This window comes from Hippoglossus hippoglossus, chromosome 15 (assembly GCF_009819705.1).
Source record: "Hippoglossus hippoglossus isolate fHipHip1 chromosome 15, fHipHip1.pri, whole genome shotgun sequence".
Lineage (NCBI taxonomy): Eukaryota > Metazoa > Chordata > Actinopteri > Pleuronectiformes > Pleuronectidae > Hippoglossus > Hippoglossus hippoglossus.
In genome coordinates, this window is record NC_047165.1 from 10,191,073 (window position 1) to 10,219,062 (window position 27,990).

The following is a 27,990-nucleotide window of genomic DNA, read 5'->3' on the forward strand; positions in this document are numbered from 1 at the left end:
TCGACTGAATCAATTACTCTCCATGGAGGGTAAGTTCTTTCTACTTGATGTAATAGAACAATACATGACTATATCTATCTATATAATATCTCGTTGTAAAGGAATATTACCGAATTCACAAACACCCACAATACTGCTTATACCCTTTTTTAGATTTTATGAATTTGAAAAATGGAGCCCTGCAGAAATGGTCTCATGTGTTATGTGGCTGTTTATTTATTTGTAGGTTTGGATTGAGCTCTGTAACTTTAAGAATTTGTCACTCCAGAGAATATAGACCTATAACCACTGAGTGGGAGATGCTGCATGACAGGATACAGCTCCTGAGGATTGCAGTCCATGCATAAGATATGAATGTGAGTGTGAGCGCAGACTTTCAGCACGCCAAGCCGGCAGTATGCAGTGCATTCAGAAAGTAATCAGACCTCTTCATGTTATTTCACATTTACTACTGAATAAACGCTCTGAATACGTAGGTATGTATGTATGTATGCACAAGTGCGATATCTTGATTCTTCCTTTTTAAGAAATGTCTGTTTTTACTTTGGGGCAGTGTGTTGGCACTGTCGCCTCACAGCAAGAAGGTTCTTAGTTCAAATCCCGTAGTTTGCATGTTCTCCCTGTATTTTTTTGTGTACTGCAGCTGCAAGTCTGGAAACAGAAACAGATTCGAACAGCCCCTGTATGATGTCACAAATCTAAGAAACCAATCCTGTCTTGTGGGTGGGGCTTAGTATCAGGTGAGCTGTGAGGGCGAGGACCTGCAATCAAGGGCGGGACCATATTAGCATATTCATAGAACTAAGTAACAAAATGAGAAATGAAGGTGATGAGCTACATCTAAGCCATTTTCAGGCCATTGGGGAATTTCGTTTTTCATGACAAACCTTTGAAAATGTTTAAAAAGTGATATTTATGTTGATACTTTCCCAAATACTGTGGGACATTATTACAAATTTTTTCCTATAATAGTTTATAGTTTATAACATGGAACAACAGGCCTCTTTATTCTAACTGTGTTTTCCTATGTGATTTATTCCTACAGTCAAGAGCAATGAGCCTCCATGTTCAGCAGCTACCTTCATGACCTCCTCTGATTGGTCCTCTCCTCACGAACCATCATCCAATCAAACCACTATTATCATCCACATTCACAGTTGGCCGACCATTACCCCTGAGCTACACTCTCAGGTAATCTGCTATAACCACATATCCTCTATCTACCTTCCCAACCCTGCTTTACCTCTCCTCTACCTACATCACGATCTCTCTTTCTTTATCCCACCCTTTCACTTTCTCGTTAGTTCCCCCTTCAGCTTCAGTTTTGCTCTCGCCTCTCTCTTTTCCTCTCCACTCCACCGGCTTAACAGAAGCCCGAAGAGACCACCGAGATTAGGCTCTGCGCTGGAGAGACGGGTCTCGTTACCTTTATCTTCTCCTGATGCAAAAAAATACTCTCAAAATTCTTACTGATGTCAGACGGAGCACAGGACTGTATGAATTTATATGAGGAACGACGATTTTAATTGAATTTTACTCAACAGTCCTCCTTGTTAATTGTTTGGTGATTTAAAGAAAAAAAGATTAAATTGATTAATGGGCGTTAAACAAATCCTTCCAGTTTTTAAAGACTGTGTCAATTGGTGACACATTGCTTTACAACACAGGGGTCAACAATGTTATTTGTAAAACGTTCCAGTTAAAAAGGCAATAGAAGAGGCAGCCGTCTGAGACTAATGATTCAGAGACGTGCCCTTGATCCGAGAACAGCTCAGAGGCTAACGAATGGAAGTGAAATGATTTTCTAACTCTAGGCTCATTTAATCATTTTAAATTTAGATCTCACGCCTCCCACTGGGGGAAATAAATCAGCTTCCTTCATACAGAATTTGCATGTTTGAACCCTGGAGTTAGGAAGAGGAAACGGGGAGAGGACGCCACTGGATCGCTGCAGCTCGCGTTCCGCTATCAGCTCACACAGAGCCCCCCCGACCCCGAGTGTGTTCCACAGGGAAGGTTGTGTTTCTTTAGCGTGACCCCAGACTGAGGGGATTTTGACCTCAGCTAACAAGATCCATTAAGAGGAGCTGAAGTCTGGATGAAACATTGCAGCAAGTGTGTGTACACGTTCTGGAGCCTACAGAGAATCAGTGTAATTATGCAAGATGGCAGCGCAGCAAACCGATCTGTGTGTTTATATGAAAGGTCATCGCCCTCGGAGGAACACTGGACCGTATTGCGCTGCATTAAGCCTCTGTGTGATGTCGAGTGTAAAGTGGGCTGCAGGGGGAGGACCCGGGCAACATCTCTCCGTCCATCTTTGACTGTGGGTGGCTCAACTTTAACAAATCAAAGGTTTTTTTTATTGTAGAGTGAAACATCCAGAGACAAGGCACACAGAGCTCAGAGGAAGCGCTCTGCGTCCAAGTCGAACCGTGTTTGTTTGTGTTCAGTGTACGACGCACTTCAACTCTGGTTTCCGCTGTGATCTGCCTGTTCCTGTTAGTGGCATTGTTATTGTGTTTGGAACAGGTCTGGGATTTGAGGAGCTGACAGAGAGCATTGCGGGATTGCCTTTCGCCCGAGGTCGAGAGAGGCATTCCCTGTGATGATGGCGCTGCGATGTGGGGGTGGTTTGTGCGAGTGGGGGTGGAGAGAACCACCTCCCCCGAGTCAGCAATTTGACCCTTGCAGGCTTAGCGCAGGCTGCGCTGTCGAGCTCAAATGAACAACTCTGAAAATTCAGCACAAAAACAGAATAAAGTGTTGTCAGTGTGCGTTAGAGAGAGAGAGCTGGCAACAGCTTTCACATGGGATGATGTGAGGACTGAATCAGCTCTCCTCTACTGTCCACGCAGTGTGCACTTGATCACTGCAGCACTGTGCGAACCCAAGGACAAGTCACTGGGGGTGACACACGGAGTGAGTTATGGCTGCATTTGCATGAGAGGATTTACTTTATGAAATTATACCGGAGCAACAATACAGAGCACAAGGGAGGAGTGTGTGTGTGTGCGCGTGACAAGTGATTCATCACACGGCAGCTAGAACTCTTCAAAGCTCTTCACTTAAACATGATCTCTGCTGCCCTTGCAGATGACAACTAGAATGATGTACTTCGAGGTTCTGTTGTGATGTTTGTGGACAGGGAAGGGTAGTCATGATGAGGCTTGACATCCGTAAACAGAGCCAATGACAGATTATATATATATATAATTTATATCGTCCTATAAATCGTCACGTCCTCGGACCGTAAACATCTTTTTATTAAACCTCCACAAACTGGAGAACGTCTTTTTCTTATGTTGTTTTTCCATTAAGCCTCATTTGTGTATATATATATATATATCTACAGTATATACACATTATTTGTAACTAGAGATATAAAGTTATGGCTTCCAAGTGTTACATACTGTAAACACACACATACATATGTGTGTGTGTGTGTGTGTGTGTGTGTGTGTGTGTGTGTGTGTGTGTGTGTATAAGTGTGTTTGAATATATATTAAATATGTAAAATACATATTTATAGTGATTGATAATATACATTGCATTTTTGGAAAAGTGAACATTTATTCAAAGGTTTTATGGGAATGACATAACATGCGTTACGTCATAATGAAGACAGTTTCCTCTTCATCTGGGGTTTGAGACGCTGCACAGCTCAGAGCTGGCCTCAGTAATCCACTCATCTCGATGCATAATGCCTGTTGCAGCACAGTAACCTCCGGCTCGTGAGCCCCTCTGCAAATGCAGCAGTGAGGAAATCCACATCGCTAATCCCCGGCCTTAGTGCATTTATTTAACAGGCTCTGGACGGCCAGAGAAGGTTTTCTCTAAGAACATCTTCTTTCTCCGTCACTGGCTAATAGCCACTGTTAATCAATAGAGTTGTAAGTGCTTTTTAGTGCTCGGCCCCAGGCCCATTTGTCAAAATAAAAGCCGTAAGTGCCCAGGGGACTGATCAAAAGGGATGAAGCAACAGGGAAATTTGCAGCTTGGTAACATGAGAAGGAGTTAGGGAGGCACGCAGCCATGGTGAAGGCATGTTCAGTGGCTGCTTCAGATCACAGCATATGTAATAATGTTATTAAATGTTTTTAAATTCATCAGTTATAAGAATTTCTGTTAACAATGATCAAAGGCAAAGTGATTAAATGTTTAAATTCCCAATAAATTCTGTAATATAACTATCCGATGTGTATTATTTGGATTTTTCTCATTTTAAATATAATTTCCAAATAATAACAATGACAATAATAATGATATTATTATTAATAACAATAATAGTGATAATAATCCCAATAATAAAGGGACATATTATTCCAGCAAGATACAAACCATGCCAAATTTAAATACATTTTGAAAATGAAAGTTATAAATGGGTTTAATAAAATAAAACCTCTCCCTCTCCACAGAAATCTGCCACAACTCTTTCAAAGGAAGCGCAGTGCATGTGCGAGTGGCACGGGCGAGGATAAGATCATGATGGACAAACGTCGCTCTCATAAGAGCAGTCCATCGCACACTGCTTGTCGCTTAGCAACAGAGACCTGGCGGGCAGACAGTAGGTGTGTGAGACAGAGCGTGTGGGAGGGGAGGATGGGAGGAGGAGCGGGGTAGAGAGAGAGAGAGAGAGAGAGAGAGAGAGAGAGAGAGAGAGAGAGAGAGAGAGAGAGAGAGAGAGAGGGACAGAACAGGGAGGAAAAAGACACAGGGAGAGAGAGAAAGAGAGAAAAAGGCAGCGAGGAGATGTGATGAAAGATGCGCTGCGGGAGTGATGTGGCCTGCGTCAACAAATGATTGTGAGAAGCAGAAAAATGATTATTCAACAATTTGAGCAGGGGAAGACGTAAACAACGGGCATGTCTTAATTATATCTCTTTCATGTTTCACTGTTCTCAGCCAGGTTTACATTAGTTGTTCAATAATCACGATCAGAAGAAGAACGTGTGAATGTAAATGATAAGAAACATCTGTTCAGCAGCACTGCAGAGAATAAAGAAAATGAACACACCACTTTATGAGACAAGTTCGGTTATTTCCCATGTTAGTTGTAACATGAAAGCTGTTGTGTTGCTGCCTTAAAATATAAATTGCTTTTTCAACCGTGGACCGTGGTTGTTTATAGAGGTTCAGTTTACAATGTGATTTTTATATTAGAGCTGCAGTCGATAAAATAAAAATCTGAAATCGTTCCTACTCCTAAACCATAAAGTCGGCACGTTATCTTCAGGTGAACTCCACCTGGCTTTATTGGCCTAAATGAATATAAACATGAAAAGCTAGCATTTGCAGCATATTACATCAATATTAGACCGAGCTCATTGAAACATGTGAAATATGTTCACACTCAAAGCCTCCAGTATTAAAGTTGATGTAGCGTGAACACGTTAACTCACCATTTATAGACGATTTGTCAGTTGATGGGCTGTGATATGCAAATAGGTGTTTGCAAAGTTTACACTTCAATAAATCAGATGTATTTATCCTGAAGAGCTTTTGATGTTGCGCTTTACTCGCCATGAATGTGAGATCAGCCAATGAGAATTTAGATTCAACCAATCAAACGGTCGAACAGGAGACTACAGAGAATCGAAGCTCTGACAGAAATCAAAAGAGGATATAACACCAGAGTTGTGTTTTTCAATAAGTACACACACACTGTAGGTCTGTTGATCAGATTACATTTGCTCAACAGACAACTTTGAAATAATCTGGTTAAGGAGTCCGCATGACAGCTGCAATAGTCAAGAGAATATCTCAAATCTTGTTAAAATCAAACTTGTCGTGTGCTTGTAAATGCACAGCGTGTGTTGTTTGGTCAACCAGAGCGTTTCACCACCTCCCCCAACCCACCACCCAATAATCCAATCTCCGTCCTCACAACCCCGAGTTCTGAGAAACAACCATGTCTGGGAAAAGGAATGAACACTTCAGCTGTGTAAAAGGCCACTTGACAATGTGAAATGGTGACATTTAAAAGACTTCCACCTCTGCATGAGCCCGTGCATAGCTAACACCTGATCCTTTCTGCTGCCGCTCTGACCTCTGTATTAACTGTCAATTCTTCTACCGTTAAAAAAAATGAGGAGAAATCTAAGATAATAGAGGCTAGACAGTGGGCAATATAATACTGTTTTCAGATATTGGGCTACTTTAAGCCATGTTTAAAAAGTGTTTTTTGAGTTTTTCCCCTTTCCTCAGGTTTGTTATAGCCTTTTGTTTGCAAACTTAAAAAGCCCTGACGGAGGGGGGGGTGCTTTAAAGAAACAGGAGATAAAACCAAGTGTTTCAGACAGAGGCTGAAAAGAGGAGCAGCAGCAATGGACAGTTTGAAAAAGTATTAGTTTTGCCAATATTAGTGAATGTAAACTTTTTAAAGTGACAACCCAACTGAAAATGATGAACCTGAATATGAGCATAATGTGTTTCCTTTAAGCAATTTGTGTTAATTTGAAACAGGAACCACAGAAGGTGTTTCTGAAACAAATATACAACATATAGTAAGATGACAAACAACTGAATCTGAGGTGAAATGTTATTTGAAAATCAAGGAGCAACACAAAGTTCTACAGTATTAGTTCAAGATGAGATCAGATGAGATAAGATAACAAAATCCTTTGTTAGTCCCACAGCAGGGAAATTGGCCTTGTTGCAGCAGCAAAGACGAAAGTGAAAAAATAGACTTCAATAGTGATAAGTAAACATGCACTACTTATTAAATGTAAACAAAAGTATTAAATATATGAAAAATACAAATGGAATCAATAACTTATACATCCAGTTGCAACATAATATATACAGTGTAAAAAATACATACAGTGAAATGGATTGCACATAAATCATTGAATCGCACAGACGGAATGAAAATTGCAGTTTGTGGAGGTGGACAAAAATTGAACAGGAATACAGAGAACACCGGTTCATATGGAAAAATAAACTAGGTTTCCCTTTTTTCTAATCTGAGTTAACATTTTTTTACACATTGATAAATGACACAATTGTCATTTCTCATTTCCACATAAAAAGGTATAGTCAAAGGAAGGGCGTTCTAATAATGCAGGTGGCAAAATACCAAAATACCAGCACGTTATTTTTAGCTGGGTGGACGGGGGAAAAATAGTCCAAGTGCAACCTTGGTACACACTCAATCCTTGCAGCCTGGGCTTTACAAGACATATACTCTTCTGCATCGGTCTAATGTCAACCAGCAGCAGCCAAGTCTCAAGGAAATGTCAATGACAGAGATAGGGCTGTGCTATAGCTTCAGAATGCTACTATTCCTATTGAGCTTCAATGTGATCTGACTGGATGATTTCCACCGTGACTGACCAGTGTGCGCTGTGGATCCTGAGCCACCGTAGAGCCGTCACATGTTTCACCTGCTGCGTCATTCAAAATTCTGCTTTTTACATAGCATGACGCGCTTGGGAATTCCACAACAACATTACACTATATACACGATTATTTGGAGATATTTCCAAAGGCATTTGTTTCGAATGGGCCACCAGTCGATGAATGTAGCACAACTAAATACTCGGAGAAAAAGAAGAGTAAGAGGAGACACCCTCTTGACCGACTCGCTGATGGAAAATATCCAAGGGACCTCTATAATGGACCCAACTGACAGCACTCTAATTCAATCACGTGTGTTGCACTCGCGACTAAGCTGCCGCCAAATACCCGGCGTCTATTTTAAAACCCTGTTCAACAATGACAGACCATGAAGACTCCAGTGTGCCTGAAAAAACATTACACAAAAGGAAAGAAACCAAACACCAGGGCCTCTCTCTGTAGATTGTGTGTACATGTGTATTCGACGGGTGTGCATGTATGTGCAGGAACAGTGGCTCTTCATATCTTCAGTGTGCCACAGGGACATGTTTTTGTGTGTTTGTCCTGTAAGATATAGGTGAATATAACCATCTATCTGTCTTGATGCCTTTTATATCTTATGTGAATTGCCTTGCTGTTGAAATGTGATGTATGAATTAACTTGCCTGGCCTATAAAAAGAGGGAACACCAGGATGTGATGCTACACAGAGATCAATAATATAATATATATTCATAGAATATTACCAGTAGACATGGTTCATTTCCTCATGTGTACACACACATACACACACAGATATATAAATATAGCTGCAGCAGAATCTTTTTTTTTTTAATTTGTACTTCTACACAACACAATCGCCCTGAGGACAGAATTATTCCACCATATTTTCTTATCTGTCCCCAAAAACAAACATGTAAAGAGAGAGATAGGAGAAGAAGTGGATGTTTTCCTCATGTGGCAGGAAACAACACTGGAGTCGTCTCTTAATCAGAGAACACTCGTGCCCTACAGATGTTGTTTACTATTAGAACAGGATTAGGGCCAAGTTTTTGCTGGCTGGTTTCAGGAGACAGCCCGGATCACATGGTTGTTCCCAGAATGCCTGGGTCTCGGAAAACAATTTCCGACAGAGCATCAAGCTAGTGATGACACGAACCCCCCCCCCCCGGCTCTCTAGCCACAGGATTAGAAAAGTACACGTACAGATAATAGCTATATAAAAGTCATAAGTTATTGAACCATGCTCTTCCCATAATCCTTGGCCTATATCCCCTGTTTTTAGTGATACATAAAAGATAAGGCCTAGAAACAAGAGTAAATATTGGAGGCCTTTGGATCAAGAGTAATGTAAATGTATAATACACATATTCTGTTGTGGAAAAACAGCTGGAGGTATTTTTTTTTCCGTTATTGATTTATGAATATCAGGGTAAAGAATGCCACCTCCCAGCTAAGTCTCGCTCCCATCAATAATGCAGCCCCAGTATCTGTGTCTACACAGCAAATGAATAACACACTGGCTTCTCCATTATTCATGAGGGATTCCACCTGTAGCACCTCGGCTGTATTATATCTGTCCCATAGGAAGATTTGCAGCAGCACTGTGTGAGCCATTAAATGCTCTATTGCTAGTTGTACTACAGTGATACGATGTTCTGGCTATGGAGCCAATGTGCTTTACTGCTGTAGGAGAGATTTCCTCAATGGAACGTCTTTGTGAACATTAAATCAAATCACGTTTATGTTTAAAACACTAGTGACTAAATGGACATCAGTGATATAAGTACATCTAATAATAAAGGTATAGGAAAACCAATTAATGGGAATGAAAAAAATGTATGCTCCCAGTATATATATTAAAATGTGAAAAAAATTCAAGGAATACAGAATAAAACTTGAAATCTGTTCTCAAATCAACTAAGATTTTAAGGACAGAGTTAAGTGTGTGAAACGGAGACAGAGAGAGAACGGGGCGGGTGACATACAGCAAAGGGGCACAAGCCGGAATCGAACCCAGGCCTTAAAAGAGTCAGTGGAGGGGAACAGTCGATCGAAAGCTGAGAGATGTTCCAAAGCTTTGCAGCTGCAACGGCACGATGTCCGTTATCCAGTCGCCTGAACCAGGGTACAGAGAAGTCGCTTGGTGTGGGAGTGGGGGGCAGAGACGTTCTGATAAATGTACAGGGCTGTTAACTGACATGATCCCATTGACAGGCAGCTGTGAGTGTGTCTATTTATCAATGAGGAGTCTCACTGCAGCATTCTGCACCAGCTGCAGGCGAGACAGAGAGGACTGGACAAAGAAGCAAAACGTCAATGAATTGACGTGAAATTGGCCTTTGACGTCATCACTTCATTATCTCATCCTTTCATTTTTGTGTCCAAGGGGACAGTTCTGCCAAATTTGAAAGATTCCATGAGAAGTTTCTATCAAATCCCCTTCATGAGAATTTGACGGACAGAGAACACAAACACTACATCTCCGGGGCAGGGCTGTGACCAACATGGAGACATGAGAAACACTACACTTAGTTTTGAATTGATAATGAATGCAACCATTCTCTGGTTTAACAATAGCTGGTACAAACAAGAGCCGAGTCGCCTTTAGATCTAGAGGGAGCCCCCTGCTGCTCTTTGTTGTTTGTTGTTTCTCAGAACAGAGGCAGAAAGCATCTACACCCAGCAGTTACTGCAATGGGAAAACAAAGAAATGCAATTTGCCTGTGAACACTCTTGACACCGTGCATCAGACCCTTTGTCGGGAAAAATGTAAACGCCTTGTTTTTCTGCACAAATACAGTAAGAGCTTGGAAACATTTTAAATCGAATTGATTGTTTGACTGGCAAATCACTGTTACTGTCGTAGCTCAAACCCTCTAACAAGGCAGAGCTATTACTTTCCCCCCGTGTCATAATAAATGAACTTTGCTCCGGTGTGAACCGGAAACCAGGAGGTCACAGCCCTCCAGGGGGTGAAAGCTAGTCCAGGCTTTACGACGGAGAGAAGCCGGAGGAACCACAGACTGACACTGGAGGGATTCAGTCTGTCTATGAAGGTTATCATGACTTCGGTGAAGGTTTTCCTTCAAAGAAGACGTTTTGCGTTAATTTGATTTGAGGACTAGGAACCTCAAGTCTCTGCTGCATCTATAAACAGACAATTTGTAATTTTTACACTTTGGCTTTTATATGGATTAAACTATTGAGATTTATGTTAATTGGCGTGGCTTGAAGTTTAGAGGCTGAGTACCTTTGGACGGCCAGACAAGCTGTTTCCCTCTACTTCTAATCGAACTCTTGGCAAGAAAGACAATTCTCCAAAATCTAATTCTGGAGCCGCAGTTTTACTGGTTTGCGGCGCAAGTTCTTTTCAAACTGTGCTGATTTGCCTCCGTGTGTGAAGAGGTTGCACAGAAAAGTAAACGTGTGGTATGCGCAGCTTAAATGTCAGACTGCTAATGCTTGTATGTGTGGGATTGAGGTGCATGTGTGTGTGCGCGCTGCATTATTTGTGAATAGAAACACACAGGGCGAAGGCCGGACCTGAGATGGCACTAAATCACATTGCAATCTCTATATATCACCGCCACTGCCAGTCAGCCCACTGCTGTTCCAAGACTCCACTCTGTAATTCCCATAGAAAACTCAAGACATCACAGGATGACGCTGATGAATTCATAATGTTTGGGGATAATTAAATGCCTCTGTGTGCAAAATGTCTTCATCTAAAGCAGCTGCAGTGGAACAAAGACGCTCTCTTGCTTTGTGTCACTGGACCGGCGTGTGGAAATGGACGTGATGACTAGACTGAACAAGGCTCAGAAAGATCCTCTTTATCTATTTATAACGAGGAGATGTGTTTCCTGACTCGTGTGTCTTTGTTCTTATCGCCCAGCATGCATTTTTAAATCACATAAACCCTGTATTTCTCACACCCACACGCACCCCTTGCCAAGAACGGGCCGCTTTGATCGACAGGCAGCACGGCTCTGATGGTCAGAGGCTGCGCGTTGGAGTAATTACAGAGCAGCCATCTTAGCGGGCCGGAGCTGGTCCCGCAGGAGGAGGAAACGGCAGCGGCGCGGCTCACACAGGTAGGGTTTCACCCCACAAAAGACACCCCGCCTCTGTTGTGTTCACCGGGCCTGTCATGTGAGAACACGTAGATGGCTAATTTCTCCTTTGACCCCTTGTCAACTTTGACCCCAATTCCTTTTTTGAGAAACGTGAAAGGCGCCTGCTCCAGTCACAGAAATAATTCATTTCTGATGCCCTGAGCAGGGGTCAACTCCCGAAAGGGGACGGATAAATCACCATGAAATACAAAGTGAGCGAGAGGGGGGGTGCAATTAATGTTCTCATAAATTGGCAGAAACAGACAGCTGAGGATTGAATCTGTTCACTTCCTTCCTGCTGTTCATCTTCCTCCCTCAAAACCCTTTCTTGTCACACGCTCTAATTCCGAGTGACTGTTGAAGACGAGTCTTTTCCACTGTTTTCACAATGTTGCGTTTCCACATGTCATGTGTGATATCACTTATGATCTGTGCTCCCCTCTGTGTTTATATCCCCGGGGGCAGAGCGACAAATGAACAGCCAAGGCTTCCCAGCAGAGACCAGTCATGCCTGGCTACAAAATTCACAGACTCAGGCTCCTTTTGGGGGGGGGGGGAGGGGAGGGAGGACAAGGAAGACCTGAAGGACAATGACAGATGAAGATGCTTTGGGACAGGGTGAAAGGGAGAGAGGAAGATGAGGTCAGTGATGCGGGCAATGAAAGAGGAAAAAGAGAAGAAGAGGACAGAGGGAAAAGACCATCATACGGAAAAAAATGTTGGTCCAGACCTTCAGGCTTCTCAGTTTGGTCCGAACCAAAACAGGTGTGAAAGGTGCATCCTGAACCATGGTTCGGTTCGTTTGCAGTATGAAAACACAATTGCAGACCAATTGCAGGAAGTTGCAACAGCATCAAGCAATAGAAGAAGAAAATTAAGCGGAAGCAGCTCGTTTTTTTCTATGCACTTTATTCAAAAAAGGTTAGTCAGTACAAAAGCTGAACTGAGAACTCTAATGTCATAACACACGTCCATCCACAAACCGATCAATGTCAAGTAAAGGTAGACACAGCCCGTGTAGGCGATGATGACAGGACGTTCATACGTCATATATGTCATAAGCTCTCCCTAAATTACAATGTGAAACCAAAACTCACCGGATCAAATGTAAATGATGTAACAAAGACATGAATCTAGATTCAGAACATGATCTGGACTTCCAGGTGTGAAAAGTGTCTAATACAGATGAAAACAAAGGATGTTAATTCAACAAGAGGGAACTTGAAGAGGGCAAACTGGTTGAGAGAAAGAAGATTGAAGTCTTGGACTTTCTGAAAACTTTCCATCAAACTTCTGTCGCTCATCTTCACTCTAGACAATGTGCAATAGAGCAGCTGCTGAGCTCAGCGGCCTCTTATCGCAGCTCTTTCAGGGATCAGACTGCGGGGCAGCAAAGTTCATCAGTACTGACCATCACCACCGCTGTCAGGGCAATTTCTGTTAAATAAAGAAAGTCAACCCTGGTCTCTGTGTAAGTTTAATTCTGTTAAATAACAACACACAAGATGCACAAATAAGCACTGCAGGAAAAAGGAAATATCAGGGTTGTGTAGCTGATGGCTGGGTCACATCATATCTAACGCTGAGTTATATGCTTTCTTCATATTGAGATCCGTCTTTCAGCTCCGTCCTTGGACATTGAGTGAGGCGCTGGGAATCTCTGCATAACTTACCTCTCGTACAAAGAAGTGAAGAAAGGTTTGATTATAGTCATTCAGCAGAATACCCCCATCCGCCCGTCCATCATCTATACAGCTTATCCTCACTTGCTGTGAGGCAACACAGAAATACGGTAGAGTTTCCGATTTCCAGAAATGCAGAAAACCTTGAAATGAGGTGTGGCAAGGTTATTCTCCTTTATATGATGGTTTTCATTCTTAGAAGCAGAGTCCATCATGCAACTGCTGGATTCAACAAACTGTGCATGCATGAAATCCAGCATCTCACTATCAGCCGTGATGTTTAGGGAGGTTTTTAAAGTGATTAAGAGGCAAGGCCTGACAACAACAACAGATATTAAACGTGAAATCTCAGAATCCTTATTCACATTCAACTTGGAAAAACTTGGCTGAACTGATGGAAAGCTGTCGGTGTTGCCTAAGCTGTTCTCTCTGAACTGTAGTGATTCTAGAGATGGATTAATTCACATCTGACAAACATGCTTCTCACTGTTCTGTGTCTTAATGTAATTTTTTTAAGTCTCAATTAAAAAAGGGCAGTGTTGAAGTGCCCTTTCAATCCCACACACTCCGACTCCCTCAAGATTTCAGACCATTACTGGCTGTTCCCACAGATGCGGCAAAGCAAAATGTTTTTATTTAAAATCTCTCAGCCCCCTCTCACAGGGAAAATAAAGCAAATTAGCCCATATGGACTGATTTAATGCAGCGTGTTTACAGTTAGTCAAGTGTTTAACAAGACACCTTTAGAGGAAGTGCACTTAAAAAGTCATGCTGTCAGCCTTTAGTAGTAACTGTGTGAGTTTAGTAGTAACAACCGTGAATATCTCCTGTCTAATTCTATGTATTGATTATGAGAAATCAATGAATGTAAATATACTTCACTGGCAGGATTAGAAGATGATCCAAACTCCTTGCATGACATGTACCGACTGCGTCTTTGTTCCCCAAAGAACAAACCCTGTCGATTCCAAACACTCATGAGCTTCCTCCCGGTGGTGCCCCTCAGGCCAGCGTGTCCACTTTGCACATGATGTAATCTAATAAGCAGACTTCCATGAAATTAGCTGAGCCTGTGCTCCTCGGGGGATGAACCCGTTCTTTCAGCCTCATTCTCAAGACAAACTTTAAATTTGCTGCCCCACAGTAAGTGTCGTGCAACACTTGTACTTGCCGGATTTTGGACTTTCTGTCTGTCACTATATGTTATGTTTCATCCTTTTTAACTCAGTATGATTCTATTCGGCTCGCACACACTGGAGTTCAAGAGAAATACAAAAGAGAACGCGGTTGTTGTGATGACGCACCGAGTGTGAGAGGCATAAATAAAGACCTCACTTTGATCTTCGACCTGTTTTCCACTCAACTCCGGCTCCTTATCGCAGTCTGTGCAGCACACAGGGATGTTCAGGAAGTCATGCCGCGCACCGCTGCCGTGATATTAGCAACCTGTACACATCCCCACTCAGTTTCACTGCAACCAATTAAACCTGCTTCTCAGATGTGATGACTCCGACTCATTGTTCATTCCCTGGGCAATAGCTAAAGAGCTGGGAGCTGCTCAAGGAGACTGGAGTCGTGTCGTGTCAAAAAAGGTCTGATGCTGTGAAGGACTCGCATTCACAAAGAGAGATGAAAGAAATGGAGCATGCAAGTCAATTGTCACTCAGTAAGAGTGCATACCTCCACCAACACAACTTTCCTCTTACATTCAAACAAGCTGCACCAAATTTCACATGCTCATAGACTTAGACTTTAGGTATGAATTTACCTAAATGTGCCTTATTTATTTCATCAAAAACCATGAATTATTCCCCCGATCTGGATCTGCACCAAATGTATTGGGTTCTTCCCTGACCTATACCGCATCCTTCCCCCTAGTCTCGTGGAAATATGTTCAGTTGTTTTTCTGTACGAGCAAAAGGACAGGGGTGAAAACATAACCTCCTCGGTGGAGGTAATACATTTTTACTTTCCACTCAGTCAATTTTAACAACAAATGATGAGAAAAAAGATAAATTTGCTTTTTATATTAAAAAAAGCAATTCTAATCTTTAAACCTAATCTATTTAGAGAGCTATCGTTTTGCTAGCTATATTTTCATATTAAAAACAAGATGCTAAATTGTAAGACAAATTTATGAAATGCCCCAACAACTGCTTTCTAAGCATTCACCAGCACTTAGACACACAAGCCTCTCTAAGGCCGCCATGTCCTGAGCTCTCCATGGTGCTGAAAATCTGCAGCAGAATATCTGAGGCCGGTGGTCGTCATGTTTTATACATCCTGCCAAAACACAGAGATGGAGCACAACTGCTGTGTGTCACCGTGACCAATGGATTCCACATCTCAGATGAGCGCTGTCGACGACGTTACGTTGTCTGAATATTAGAGCTAATCCCTGCTGCTCCCCTGGTCGACATCATAATTGAAGTGCACATTTCAAAACAGACCACAAACTGTCCAGAGGCCCCCAGAGTGTGAATACTGATTGAGAAGAGTTAAGGAAACAATGCAGTGAGTTGCAATGAGCATGAGTTGCTGAATCAATACAACAAATGACACACGTACGTGTGCCTGTCATTCAGAATCAACACTGTTCTTACGTTTGATTGTCAACAATGCTGCTGCTGCAATCTATTTCAGGCTCTAATGTTTCATATAATTAGCAGGGAGTCACATTTCTGTGGCCTGGCCCACATTTAAATTACCACATTCCTTTTATTGTAATACTCAACACTTTACAGATCCACTTCTCTATTTACAGTTTTTAAAAGGAATTGATGTGTTAAACTCCCAAAAATGATGTAATCACATCTGATACTGAAGCTATAACAAGCTAAATCTATATCTCTTGATCTTTTATACCTTTGCCTTTTTCTCATATATCATCTTTGCTACAAATAAATGTTTTATGGTCACGATTCACCTCGTAGGTGGTCGGCCTGGTTCCAGCTTTAAAACTCTTGAATGGAAAACTTAGAGCCGTTGTGTAAGTGGGCGGTCCCCGTTACACTCTGTATTCTTTACTTCTTATTTCTTTACTTACATGCACAGTATTTAATGCAGCTATGAAAAGGAAAAGGGATGTATTAGCAGGCAACATTATGCATGTCATCACATCTGACAGTGAAGCTCTAACAAGCTAAATCTATATATGTAGTTCTAACCATAATGTATAGAGTTATTATCAGTAACACTAAGCTGACTGGAATGAGACCAGACCAATTAGTTCATACAAATAAACACATATCTCTGAGCCTCTGTTTATGGCCACGTGTGCAGCCGAGTGTCAGTGTATATTTATACATGTATGTTACTAATGAGGCTCATAAACAGCAACATAAATCTTTCTGTGGGAATCACTGACATCAACACTAAAAGCACATCATTGGTGAGGATTGCAGTTAAATCTACATCTGCGCTGCTCCTCATTACTGAAGAAATTCACGCACAATGTTAGAAATAGCTCCTGTTTATGCACTTATTGATATTTATAGATACAATTAAAGAGCATTCCATTCCCCTTGTGAAACCACATTTAAATTAACAAGATTCACATTTATGTTGAAAACCACTCGCAATGTTAAAGAAAATGAAAAAAAACATCCTGGATACGCCTTCTAACCCTCATCTGAAAATGTATTGATCTTTTCCTGACCTTTACCTCAACCTTCCATCGATGGTTCGTGGAAATTGGTCAGGTAGTTTTTGCGTAATCTTGGTTAAAAGACCAACCAACATACAAATAGACAGGGTTGAAACCATAACCTCCTTGGCACAGGTAAATATCTATTGTCCAAATTGTCTCCGAGAGCAGCAACTACTGACCAATTAAAGAGTTTCTCAGACTCAGTGGCTGTCAGAGTGCACCTCAACATCCTCATCCATCTTTAATGAGGCATCCATCCAGCAGTGAACCCATACACTCATCTGTACATGATGTCTACACACGCTGTCATTTGGGGCTCAACATTAGGCGCATCACTTTACCAAGCTCGAGTCACTCGCTGAAAACTGTGCTGCCTCACTTGGTTCACGTCGAGATCCATTTCACAGCCTTCAGAGCGCTGCCGAGCAGCCGACGGAACCTGAGAGAGACAGGACCTTCTGGGATTTCACTTTTGCGAGCATCAAACAAGACCGTAATTGACAGCTGGGCTACTCGTTCTGCCGCGGCGGCTCCGGAAAATGTCAGAAGAAGTCAAGAGGTAACATTATTGTGCAGCAGGCCCGCTCACTTTGGATGAGCAGGGTTCAACTTGTCGGGTTGCCCTACGCCGTCAGTCCAACTTGTGTTTCCCCCATGAAAAAAAATATCAGTGTCTGCTCTCGCTTAACAAATACACGCCGACTGGGATGCTGCCAAATGGGGTGCAGCCTTAGCATTGTAGCGTGGTAGCTATGGAGGCACATTGCTGGCACGCAGAGCGAAACCTCAGCCTGCTGTTAGCCTGCAAGGAGAATGACAATTAGCATATTAGCCCACCCCCCCGGAGGTTAATTGAGGTTGCTAGAAGGACGGCGGCTGTGGTGGCGGGGACGGTTAAACCCACCACTTTCCTCCGAGGATGGAAGCTCGGCCGGCATGTTCCGCATGGTCGACCTCAGACACCCGTCTATGTACGCTGCTGAGAGAGAAAACTGATCTCTAAACAGGAGGAAAAAAAAAACAGGGCCTGCTGATATATTTGAAGGTCACTGCAGTGTCCTCCACGCATCAGCCCCTCCTCTGCCTCCATCTATCTCTCACAGCAGCAATTATTATGTTAACTGCATTTTGATGTCCACATGTAAATGCTCCACAGGCTTCCCTGATTTCTGAGGGTGGGTGGTTGTTGCTCAGAGGAACGGAGCGAATGTGAGGGGGAAGAGTAGGAAGTGCCTGGCTCGGCCTGATAAAGGGATGTGCACGTGTCGGCCCATCATTCCATGGTTACTAGTATTTTAACACTTTTGCGTGCCAAACCCTGAAATACAAACCTGACAGAGTTTAATGTCTGAATGATCACAGACAAACAAAGCATATGCACTTCGACTCAAAGCAATAGAGCTAAACAGCGTGGTTCCGGAAGTAAAAATCTCATTGTTTTTCTGAGTAGAGATTTTCATTATCAGTACTAGTATTGTAACCATCCAATGTAGACCCGCCACAAGCTAGAGGATTGTGAAACAATGTTATTGGCCCCTGTAGGAGCAACAAGTAATTATGATAAACTGTGTTTTAAGAAAAATGGGTTTTATTCACGATGTCAGGCAGAGGTCCTACACTACCCACAATCCTCAGGTGTAATTGCAACGTCTCTGATGATGGAGCTCGCTGTTACTGTGGAAATGGATGGTTCAGCATTACTTTTACCACAGATCAACCACGATTTTTTTCTTTCTAGCGTGTCGCTTTTTTTAAAATTTTTTACAGATGACGAAAAGAGTCCAGGGGGTGTAAATAACTACAACCAAGTTAAATTCAAGGAGAAGCACTGGGAGCCATTTGAAAGGGATCATTCATAACTATTTATGGGATGCATAGTTCCTTCACTCTTAAAATAATGTAGCGTCCCTTAATAATAACCTACGCAGTTTGAACTGTTTATTTATAACTCTGATACACAGGCTACCGTGGTCCGTAGCCTACGTCAAAACAATCAAAACAAGAAATACACTGACTCCGTGCTTTCTGCACCGAAAAACAGGAGAAAAAGCAAAGAACATTTCCTCTCCCGTAACCAATCTGGCTGGTCGGACTGGTAACTATTTTTATAAAGATTTTCTGAAACGGCAAACGAGACGATGAATGGGAAATGTACCATAGGCGTTCTGGAGTGCAGACACCGTTACGCTCTATATTGAACAATTCAACATAACCAGGGTTCTTCTCTGGTCTGTTTCTATCACTCTCACATACAAAAACACATTTAAAGACTTAAGAAAGATAAATGAGCATGAAGTTAAGCTACAAAGAAACAGCCTTACACATTACAGAGCCGTATGTATTGGAACTAAAGGCAAATACACGTTGCTGCACTAAATAAACTACAGTTTAAATGCCACAGAAAACCAAAACATACCCATGTGTTTACCAACAACATTTCAAAATAACATCAGCTTAACCTGTCTACAAGGTGAAATCGCTGCAGTGTTTCCTGTTCAAGTTGTTAAATTTGATTTCTATGACCTGGCTATAAGGAGCGCGCGCACACACAAACACACACACACACACACACAACCACACACATACACAAGCACACGTACACACATACCCTTCCCCTGGTGTTAAGCTGTTTAAGGACAACAACAGCTGAGGAAGAAAGCTGGTAGACTGGAGCCCGTAAGCCATGATCTCTGCTGGCTAGTCAGCCACTAGCTAGCTATCTCCCTTCTGCAGGCCTCCCGTGCCAGCTTAGCCTAGCCGGTCTGAACCAGCGCGGTCCACATGCAAATGGTTTTTTCGCTGCCACTTTGACTCGGCGAGGATCAGGTGGCTTAGAACCTATCATACATTTGCAATGATGGGAATGCCAGTCCAGCACTCTTCCCCCTTGTGGAGCCAGGTACACCCTTCCCCTCCGACCTCCGACCCCTAAATACTTCCTGGGGCACGGACGTCCTTTTAATAGTCCAGTGACTGTCCAAAGAAGACATAACAGCTTGACAGCAGGGGAGCGAGGTTCGGGTACGAGGGGGTGGACCCTCTGTGTGTCTGCCTCATGATATACATAGTCTGGCTTGATATATGGCCTCTCCTTGTCTGTGGATTAACATACATCAGCAAGGCACATGAGGGTTGTCCCTAGATGGCCATCAAATCAGGCCCAGAGAATTAGGGATTAGGGCCCAGAAAAGAGAGAGGATCTCCATTGAAGAATAACTCGTGAGTCACACTTTCCACGTGAGGAGCACGAGAGAAAAAAAGTTTGTAAAAAGGTAAACGGTTGTGCAAATTGCCCACCATCAAAGATATCAGTCCCCTAAACATCAAGATCCATGAATCTTTTTCTAAGAAATCAACAAGAAGCCCTATCTTGCAAGATGTAAAAGAAAGTGAAAGAAAATTAAATAATAACTGGATCCGACCCCTGATCCAGATCTGTAATAAAATGTAATGGGTTCTTCTCTGACCCATTCCACATCCTCCCACCAAGTTATGTGATAATCTGTCCAGCAGTTTTTGCGTAAACCTGCTAACAAACAAACAAACACAGATGTAAAAATAACTTTATCGGCAGAGGTAATTATTTAAAAAAAATAAAGGGCTGACGAGTGAGGAAACTGTTCATGCTTTGTCTGAGGACACGTTCACTCCCAGCAAGTGTCAACAACACATGACAAGACCCATGCAACCCAGCCACTGGCCACAAAAGCAAAGAAGTCCACCGACACACACATTTCTAGGGTGAATATACATAAAACCTTATGTGTCAAATAAGTCTTATTTTAGAATATCTTATTATACTATTCTCATCTTTAAAACATTCTTTAATTCTGTATTTGTGCTCTGTTGCTGTAAGATCATGAAATTGCTTTTAAACTGTTACTTATTGTTTGCTTTTTAAATGTTCATTTTTTGCCTTTGATTTTTCATTTTAAACTTGTAACGCACCTTGTAACTGTGTTTTGAAAGGTGCTCTATTCATTTAGTCAGTATGAGTATTGTGGAGTGGATAACAATTAAAACTTATCAGACTTTTGTTTTGCACATTTGATTTTTTCCAATGATCTCTGGATTTCACTAAGCTAGAGCGGGGATGGAGCGGGCCGAGCTGGGCCGCGTTAGGCCGAGGTCAGGGAGAGCGACAGCTGACAGCAGGACGTGTGCTCTACGCTGCTCTGGCGAACCACAGCTGGTCCGTTGCCAAGCAGAGGGGAGTATACAGGCTCACAACAGTTCCTCTCTGCAGGCACCTCCGCAATCCATCCCACTAAAGTCGAAAAGCGCCCCAGCAAACCTCAGTCACTCTCCCATAGATTTTGTTTTTTCTCAGAAATGTAGAAGCAGATACAGACGCATGCACACACTGAGGTGGGCTTCACTCTCAGGTTAGATCAATTCATCTGAAGTGAAAGTCTTAAAGCCTTAGAGGATAAAAATCAATGGGAATCTTCAATCAGAGAAATGCATCTGCCGACCATTAGATGAATTTCTATTTGAGGGTTGAAAAAAAATAAATAAATAACACATTTGAAGAGAAGTGATTTATCTTTTTACCTTTAAATTCAAAGCTACTAAATGCTAAGTAGTAGCTTGCTCTGTCATGAACCCTCTAACTACAGACTGACAAGAGAGAGCGAGAAGCAGATCTGTCCTCGCCCCACCTCATTATGAGTCACATCACAGGAGTCTGGCTTTCAGCGAGGAGAATCAAAAACACAACACGTCAAACTCGAGTTAGATGAGCTCAGACTTTAACGATCCCGCCATTGCCACAGGGACACAGGGATGGAAGAGAAGCAGACTAACACGAGAAACAACATCAGCTAAATATAAATGACGGAGGATAAAAGGGAAAATAGCATTTTCACTATGAACATCTGTTAAATATTGTTATTAAAATGTGGAATGAGATGGTGTGAGAGTGTAGAAGATGAAGCGTCTGATTTCAAACATAAGAATAATTTGCATTACATTTTCTTAAAGTGCAAATGTAACATATCCATATTATTTGAATGTGTAATTTAATAGGCAAACAGTGGTGTTGTCTGTTATCCTTACTACCATGATGCAGTGTGTGTAGCGTCATTCGCAATTTCCAGACATGAACTCCAAGGAAAATGCCAGGAAAATTGGGTTGCCTTCGAGTTTGCCTCTCACATATGAAGAATGCAGCAGCAGATTGTCTGGATCATAAAACAAACACAGATATATACTAATATATTTGTGTTCTTTTGGGTTTTTTAAGTTTTGCGTCCAGACATTTCCCTGCTGTATTCTCACATGAGCACACTCATTTAACGAGGCAGGCGGGAAAAAGTTTAAAGCAAATTTCGGGAAAATGTCTAAAGTCAGGATAATACAACCGACTGCCATCTAGATTAAACTGGGGCTAAATGTCAGGAGCAGGTTGTCCGAGCGGAGCAGGTACACCGCTCCATCACTCCTCTGGTTGAGCTGTTTGGACAGAAACATTTGTACAGCACTGACGGCTGTTGGCTCCAAAGTGCACATAAAACACTCCATGTTGCACCTCGGGGGGATGAGGGGGAGGCTGAAGGTTCTCGGTACAGTAGCTGCATCAGCTGTTGTACTGAGCTTAGGTGGGAGGTGTATTTTTTTTAGTCATCATTTTGTATATATCTAAACAAAACACACGGATATAGTGTAGTTTGGTGCTTGAAGTGAAATGACAGAGCAGCCTGACTTGTACAGTTAATCTGAATTCAGACCAACTCGCTGCTGATTTGTAAAAATCCTCACAATGGAGAAGCGTATTTAAAGTTTTTAGTTTGGATAAAATCAACTTATTGATCAACGATTAACAACAAACTTTTGGTTAGACTTCATTGGTTGTTGAGAAACTAAGTGAGTTTCTCATATCAGATACTTAGATTTATGTCAGAACTCTTGGTTTAAGCTCCAAGCTATTGAGGAAAATTATTTGATTTCAGTCAAACTCTGTGTAGCTCATGGAAAAAATACATTCACCTTTCTTCACTGTTAATTGAATTTTTTTTTTCACCTCACAACTGTTTATTCAACCGGCTGGTTGTTTGTACGATTGGAGAACATTAATTGCCAATAACTCAACCTAAATCAACTGTTTTGGGAGAATGAGTTGGGCTCGGAGCGGATGAATAAATTATTTGTCACAAAAGTAGAGAAAGCATTAACCTAGCATTCAGAGGTGTCTGACAGTGATCACTTTTGCATATATTTGATTATTTGGTCACGTTAAATATGGACAACTGACACTGTAACATTACAAGTTTGAATGTAAAAGCCACGTTATCACAGAGTCAGTTCCTCAAGAGGACGACGGTGCCATTTACGTTTGAAAAAGAGACACAAACACAACTATCGTCTTTCCTCCTCCTCGCCGAGCCTCCCAGATAACACGGAGGCCAAGCCAAGAACTCCTGGAGGTGGCATGACGCAGAGCAGATAACTAGACCATTAGATAACCACACAGCGGTTGAGGTAAAACCGCGCAGAAGACAGGACAGAAAAACTGGACGAGAACACGAGACCACAGGGAGGAGGAGGAAAAGCAGAGCAGGCCTATATGTTAACGGGCCTTGCAGCACGGCAGCAGCTTCCCTCCGCTTCAGTGTCGCTGAGCGGCTGTGCTTACATTTCTGTCACTCACGTCTCGAGTGAGCGAGTCCTGCCTCGGTGAGAAACCCCTTATTTAGAACGTGTGAGGTCTGGGGCTGCAGCATAGGGAAAAGGACGGAAAAATGGAGCTCGAGGTGTTTGCCGGACGATTTAGGGCGAATCGAATTACAAATGTGGTTGATATGCGGCTTAAAAATGGAAACACAGGGCAGATAAATGATGCTATAAATCTTGCCATTACAAGCACAGTGTTAAAAAAATCAATATGGGTTTTTTGTGTGTTGCTTTTTTGGTCCGCACATTGTTTTGTCGTCCACAATACAACTGTCTTGTCTTGTTTTAGACAGATAGATGTTAGGGGAATTTGTCTGGTTCTCAGGACTCTTGCCTGCATTTATTGGCTCTGCAGTAAAAAAGGTTGGTAAAATAGAGTGCAACAGTGACCGCCAACTTTTAGAACAACTTTGGTTACGGAAGTTAATTTTAGAAAATACTTAAAAAAGAGTTTTAAGCCTGGAACAAGTTCCTTTCCATTCCTTTCCAACAACTTCGGTCACACTTTTTCTGTTGCAGTATAATGTAGTTTCGGTCTTGTATGTATGTATATAGCGTTTCATATAGTGTTGTTTTTTCTTAAAACGCAGTTGATATAATACAAACTTGTGGCTTCTACAGGAGCATATTAAAGCTTATATAGCCTGTGGTAAGTCTACCTCGGATGGTTAAAATATTATGGCTGATGATCAAAATCTCTATTCAGAAAATGAATGGGAGTTTTACATCTGGAACTACACTGTTGAGCTCTGTTCAGGTCGCCATCAGGCGCCAATTCTACGTTTTACAGACAGTCATTGAACTGCACATTTTTCTTTTTTGCGGCATCCCCTCATCTTTCTTTCCTCCAGTGCGAGCTCCGTGACCCTCAACCCTCTCCCCTTATAATCCTGCCAGAGAAGATGGCCATTAAAAAAGAATTAGGACACAGCTGTGTGTCAATGGCAGAGGCACAGAAGGATACGATGCAATGCAACACCCCCCCCACACCCGCCCTCTCGAACCCTTCGTCACCTTCACACCCTCCTTGTTTCCACTTCCTCCTGTGTCTCTCTCAGAGTTTCCACCTCTATTTCCTCGCTCGTGACTGCAAGTTTCCCAGTACGGACAGAGAAAGCCCAACACCTCCACCACCAGCGACGAGTCCTGTTTCTAACACATGCCGACCGAGCCGGCCGCACCGGTCAGCTGAACCAGGATCCGGTTTCCCCTTCTTAATACTCCTAACAAGCCTCTTCCCTCTGCAGCCAAGTGACAAGCCCAGCAAAGTCACCTAACGGGACAGCTCTACCTGCCACAGCACAACAACAACACAAAAAGAAACACACAGAGAGGGGACCCACACGTGTTGTCATTTTCACTGTTTCTCCTCGTTTAGAAGAGACGAGATGCAACCAGATACCCACCAGCAGTCACAAGATGGATGCCTCATTATATTTGCATGGTTTATTTTCATCACTTGCCGAGCAGAGACGGTGTGAATATGAAGGATATCATAAGGTTTGCTGCCGTTTTTTGATACTGGGGATCCATTAGCAATACAAAATGACAGGAGGCTCGTACTTGACAATAATCTAAATTCCAGGATCCTAATGTGTCATGTATGTCTGACCAATAGCCAAAGGTTCAAGTAAAAGTGAAAACATGAACTTGATTTGATCTGTGTGCTTTCAGTCATGGCCAATTCAAAATGTAGATCTAACACAGCTTTATATGTTTTTATGTGATATGGCTGAGTGCAAACCTCTAACAAGGCCCAAGAGTCCCCTCATGAAACCACATTTAAAAACACAAGATACGCATTTTTATTTGGCTCTGCACCAACTTACACACACACACACACACTCACACACACACACACACTCGTAGATTTCCGCAAGATTTCTTTCATGAAGAAGGTTGATCTGCACCAGAATTGAACGGGTTCTTTCTTGGCTCATGCCCCAACCCTCCACAACATTTTGTGAGTAGAAGTACAAGAGAAAATAAGATGACAAAGACAAAACCAAGTATCTACATCTTAAGTTGTTCAGTGAATCGGAGCAATGAAGGGTTTTTGTTGTGTTATCAGTTAAAGACGTTCTCTATGCCCTGTCTCCCACCTGTCACGATGCAAAAACACAGACATTGGCAGAAAAAAAAGGACTGAGGCCAACGAAAGAACTCGACTAAAGAGCAGCAGGGGGGGGACACGGCTCATCCAATCAAACTGACACAACCCAAATATGTCAAAGAACGAGGAGCCTCACGCTCTTTCTTTCTCTTCTTCTTATCACTATCACTACATCCTCTTTTTAACACCTTAAGACAAAATGGCATCATCACAAACTTGCCATGATGGGTTTTTTTTTTTTTTTTAAATCAAATACCTAAACATTTTGTCTCATTCCAAGCAAACATTAAGAAATAAAAGCTGACAGGCCGTGGCTCCACTCTGAGCACCGTTACCTTTCAGCCGACCCTCTGCTCAGCCGGGGGACCACTCGCACTACAAACAAGTGTGTGAGTCATGTATGTGGCGGCCTCTAACACACGTGTGAATCATCCTCAGCGCAGGCCTCCCCGAGCACAGTGATATGCTGCTGCCCTTTTTACCCTGTTTCTACATTGGTGCTGCAGAGAGGTTACATTCACCAACGCAACAAAGACACTGGAATGTGCTGCATCTCCACAGGTCACCCACCACTGAGTGTTACACATCAGAATGGCACATGCAGGGAATGATCTCTACAGCCTTTTAACATTGCAGAGCTGTTGCACGGTGTGTACAGAGACAGCCTTCCTTGTCAGTGGGAGCTGCGTGAGAAGTCCCAGTGGACCGTCATTAGGTTTCACTGGTGGAATGTGCAGGATCATGTGTTTGGTCACATGAAACTGGTGCAAGGCCTGAAATGTTTACTTTCACCCTGGAAGTTACGAGCTGGTGTGGCAGGAGGATGCACTCATGAGCAGAATCAAATGAAGGAGCTGCCTCTGTTCTCATCCCACCCACATCTGTCATGCAACACCCTCCATTCAAGAGTGGGAGCTGGTAAACACAGCAGCCAGGGGATAATAACAATCATCTGCAAGGGATGCATTCAATCTGGAGGTGCCTCGTCTGCTCTGTGGGTGCAGATGATGGGGGAACCACTTGCACACTCAAGGCCATGACAGGACAAGTCAGGCCATGTGTGACAGGGACATCTCCATTGTGCATGAAGCCATTTTTTTTTTTGTTGCATCAACAGGGTGATTGTGCAAAGTGCAGCAGCCCATACCTTGTGTTTGACGTTGCAGTGACAGCAAACAGTCCACATGTACTTGAGGGTCCTCCACAGCAGGATGATGAAGAGCCCCCCGAAGAACGTCACCATGGAGGACGCGAGGAATGCCCACCACATGCGCTGGCCATTATTGTCGCAGGGCACCTCGGACGAGAACGGGATGACAACGTCTACCATCTTGGAGATTAGGATCGAGGAGTCCCGGTTCAGAATATTACTATTGATATTGCTTGTCCTCATAGAGCTGTCGCTTCCATGGGGGACGGGGCCATCTGCCTCCGCTAGCATTTAGGAGCCTTGGAGGAGGAGAGCCTGTGCCAGCGTCCCCAGCCCCACTCACCAGCCATATTGCTTGGGTAAAAAAAAAAACTAAAAAAAAAGCCCCACTCTCCCTGTCCTCGCTGTAGATTGTGTTCACCCACCCGATGGAGTCCGTGTGTGTCTCAGCAACCTGTGAATTGTTTATTATGATTATTATTATTATTATTATTATTATTATCAGGAGGAGGCAGCGCACACGCGGACCGGAGCAGATCAGCAGGTCCCACGGTTGGAGGCATTTAAATCCGCAATAACGACGAGTGTTGTTGCGCGTCTCATTCTGAGGGGGTTTCTGGCTCCTTCACGCCAACAGCCATGGCACAGACGGCGGCGTCGTCTGCGGCCGTCGACGCTGCCACAGATTTGTCTTGTTGTTTAGTTTTTTCGGATGACGACAAAAACGCACAAAGACACTGGAGGAGAAAAGGGAAGAAGAAGAAGGGGAAAATGTCACAGCCTGTTCCTCGGCGTGGCGACCCCTCTAGCCGTCTTCCATTCAGGGCTCCTGTCGATGAGCGGGCAGTGCGCGAATCGATTCCACTTTCTCCACGCGTCAATCGACCGTGGAGGGGGGTTTTGGGGGGGTGGGGGGGAGGGGGACAACGCGAAATTCGAGAAAGGTGAACTTGGAAGCTCCGCCGATAAAAAATACCAAAACAAGAAATAGAATCGCTGTGTCTCTGTCGCCGCGCGGACGAACACTACATGGTCTTGCGGCCGTGCGTCGCCGTCGGCTCTGCGTAAAGACGAAGCGGTGGCTGGGCTCGGGCGCTTGTCTCCATTCGGTCCCCTGCAGCTGCAGCGGTGGCACGGAGCGGCCAGCGGAGCGCGCGCCTGTCAGATCCGCTCCAGAGAGAGAGAGAGAGAGAAAAAGAGAGAGAGGGGGTGGGTGGAGATTTACAGGTAGGCGGGCGGAGCCAAGCGCTAATAATAAAGATGGACAGA

The 27,990-nt window shown here is 43.1% G+C and overlaps 1 protein-coding gene across 24 annotated transcripts in view; it reads right to left on the reverse strand.

Annotated features, from left to right (window-relative positions):
* kcnma1a (potassium large conductance calcium-activated channel, subfamily M, alpha member 1a) overlaps window positions 1-27,966 on the reverse strand; it is a 137,783-nt gene extending 109,817 nt beyond the window's left edge. For 8 of the 24 annotated variants that reach the window (XM_034607801.1, XM_034607784.1, XM_034607789.1 and 5 more), the window contains exon 1: window positions 26,719-27,965. In XM_034607801.1, coding sequence (XP_034463692.1) covers window positions 26,719-27,012 — 294 coding nt within the window. In that variant the 5' untranslated portion in view covers window positions 27,013-27,965. Of the gene's footprint in view, window positions 1-26,718 lie in introns of all 24 variants that reach the window. The other 16 variants (XM_034607791.1, XM_034607790.1, XM_034607802.1 and 13 more) reach the window with 3 other exon arrangements.
* Window positions 27,967-27,990: the final 24 nt, after the last annotated feature.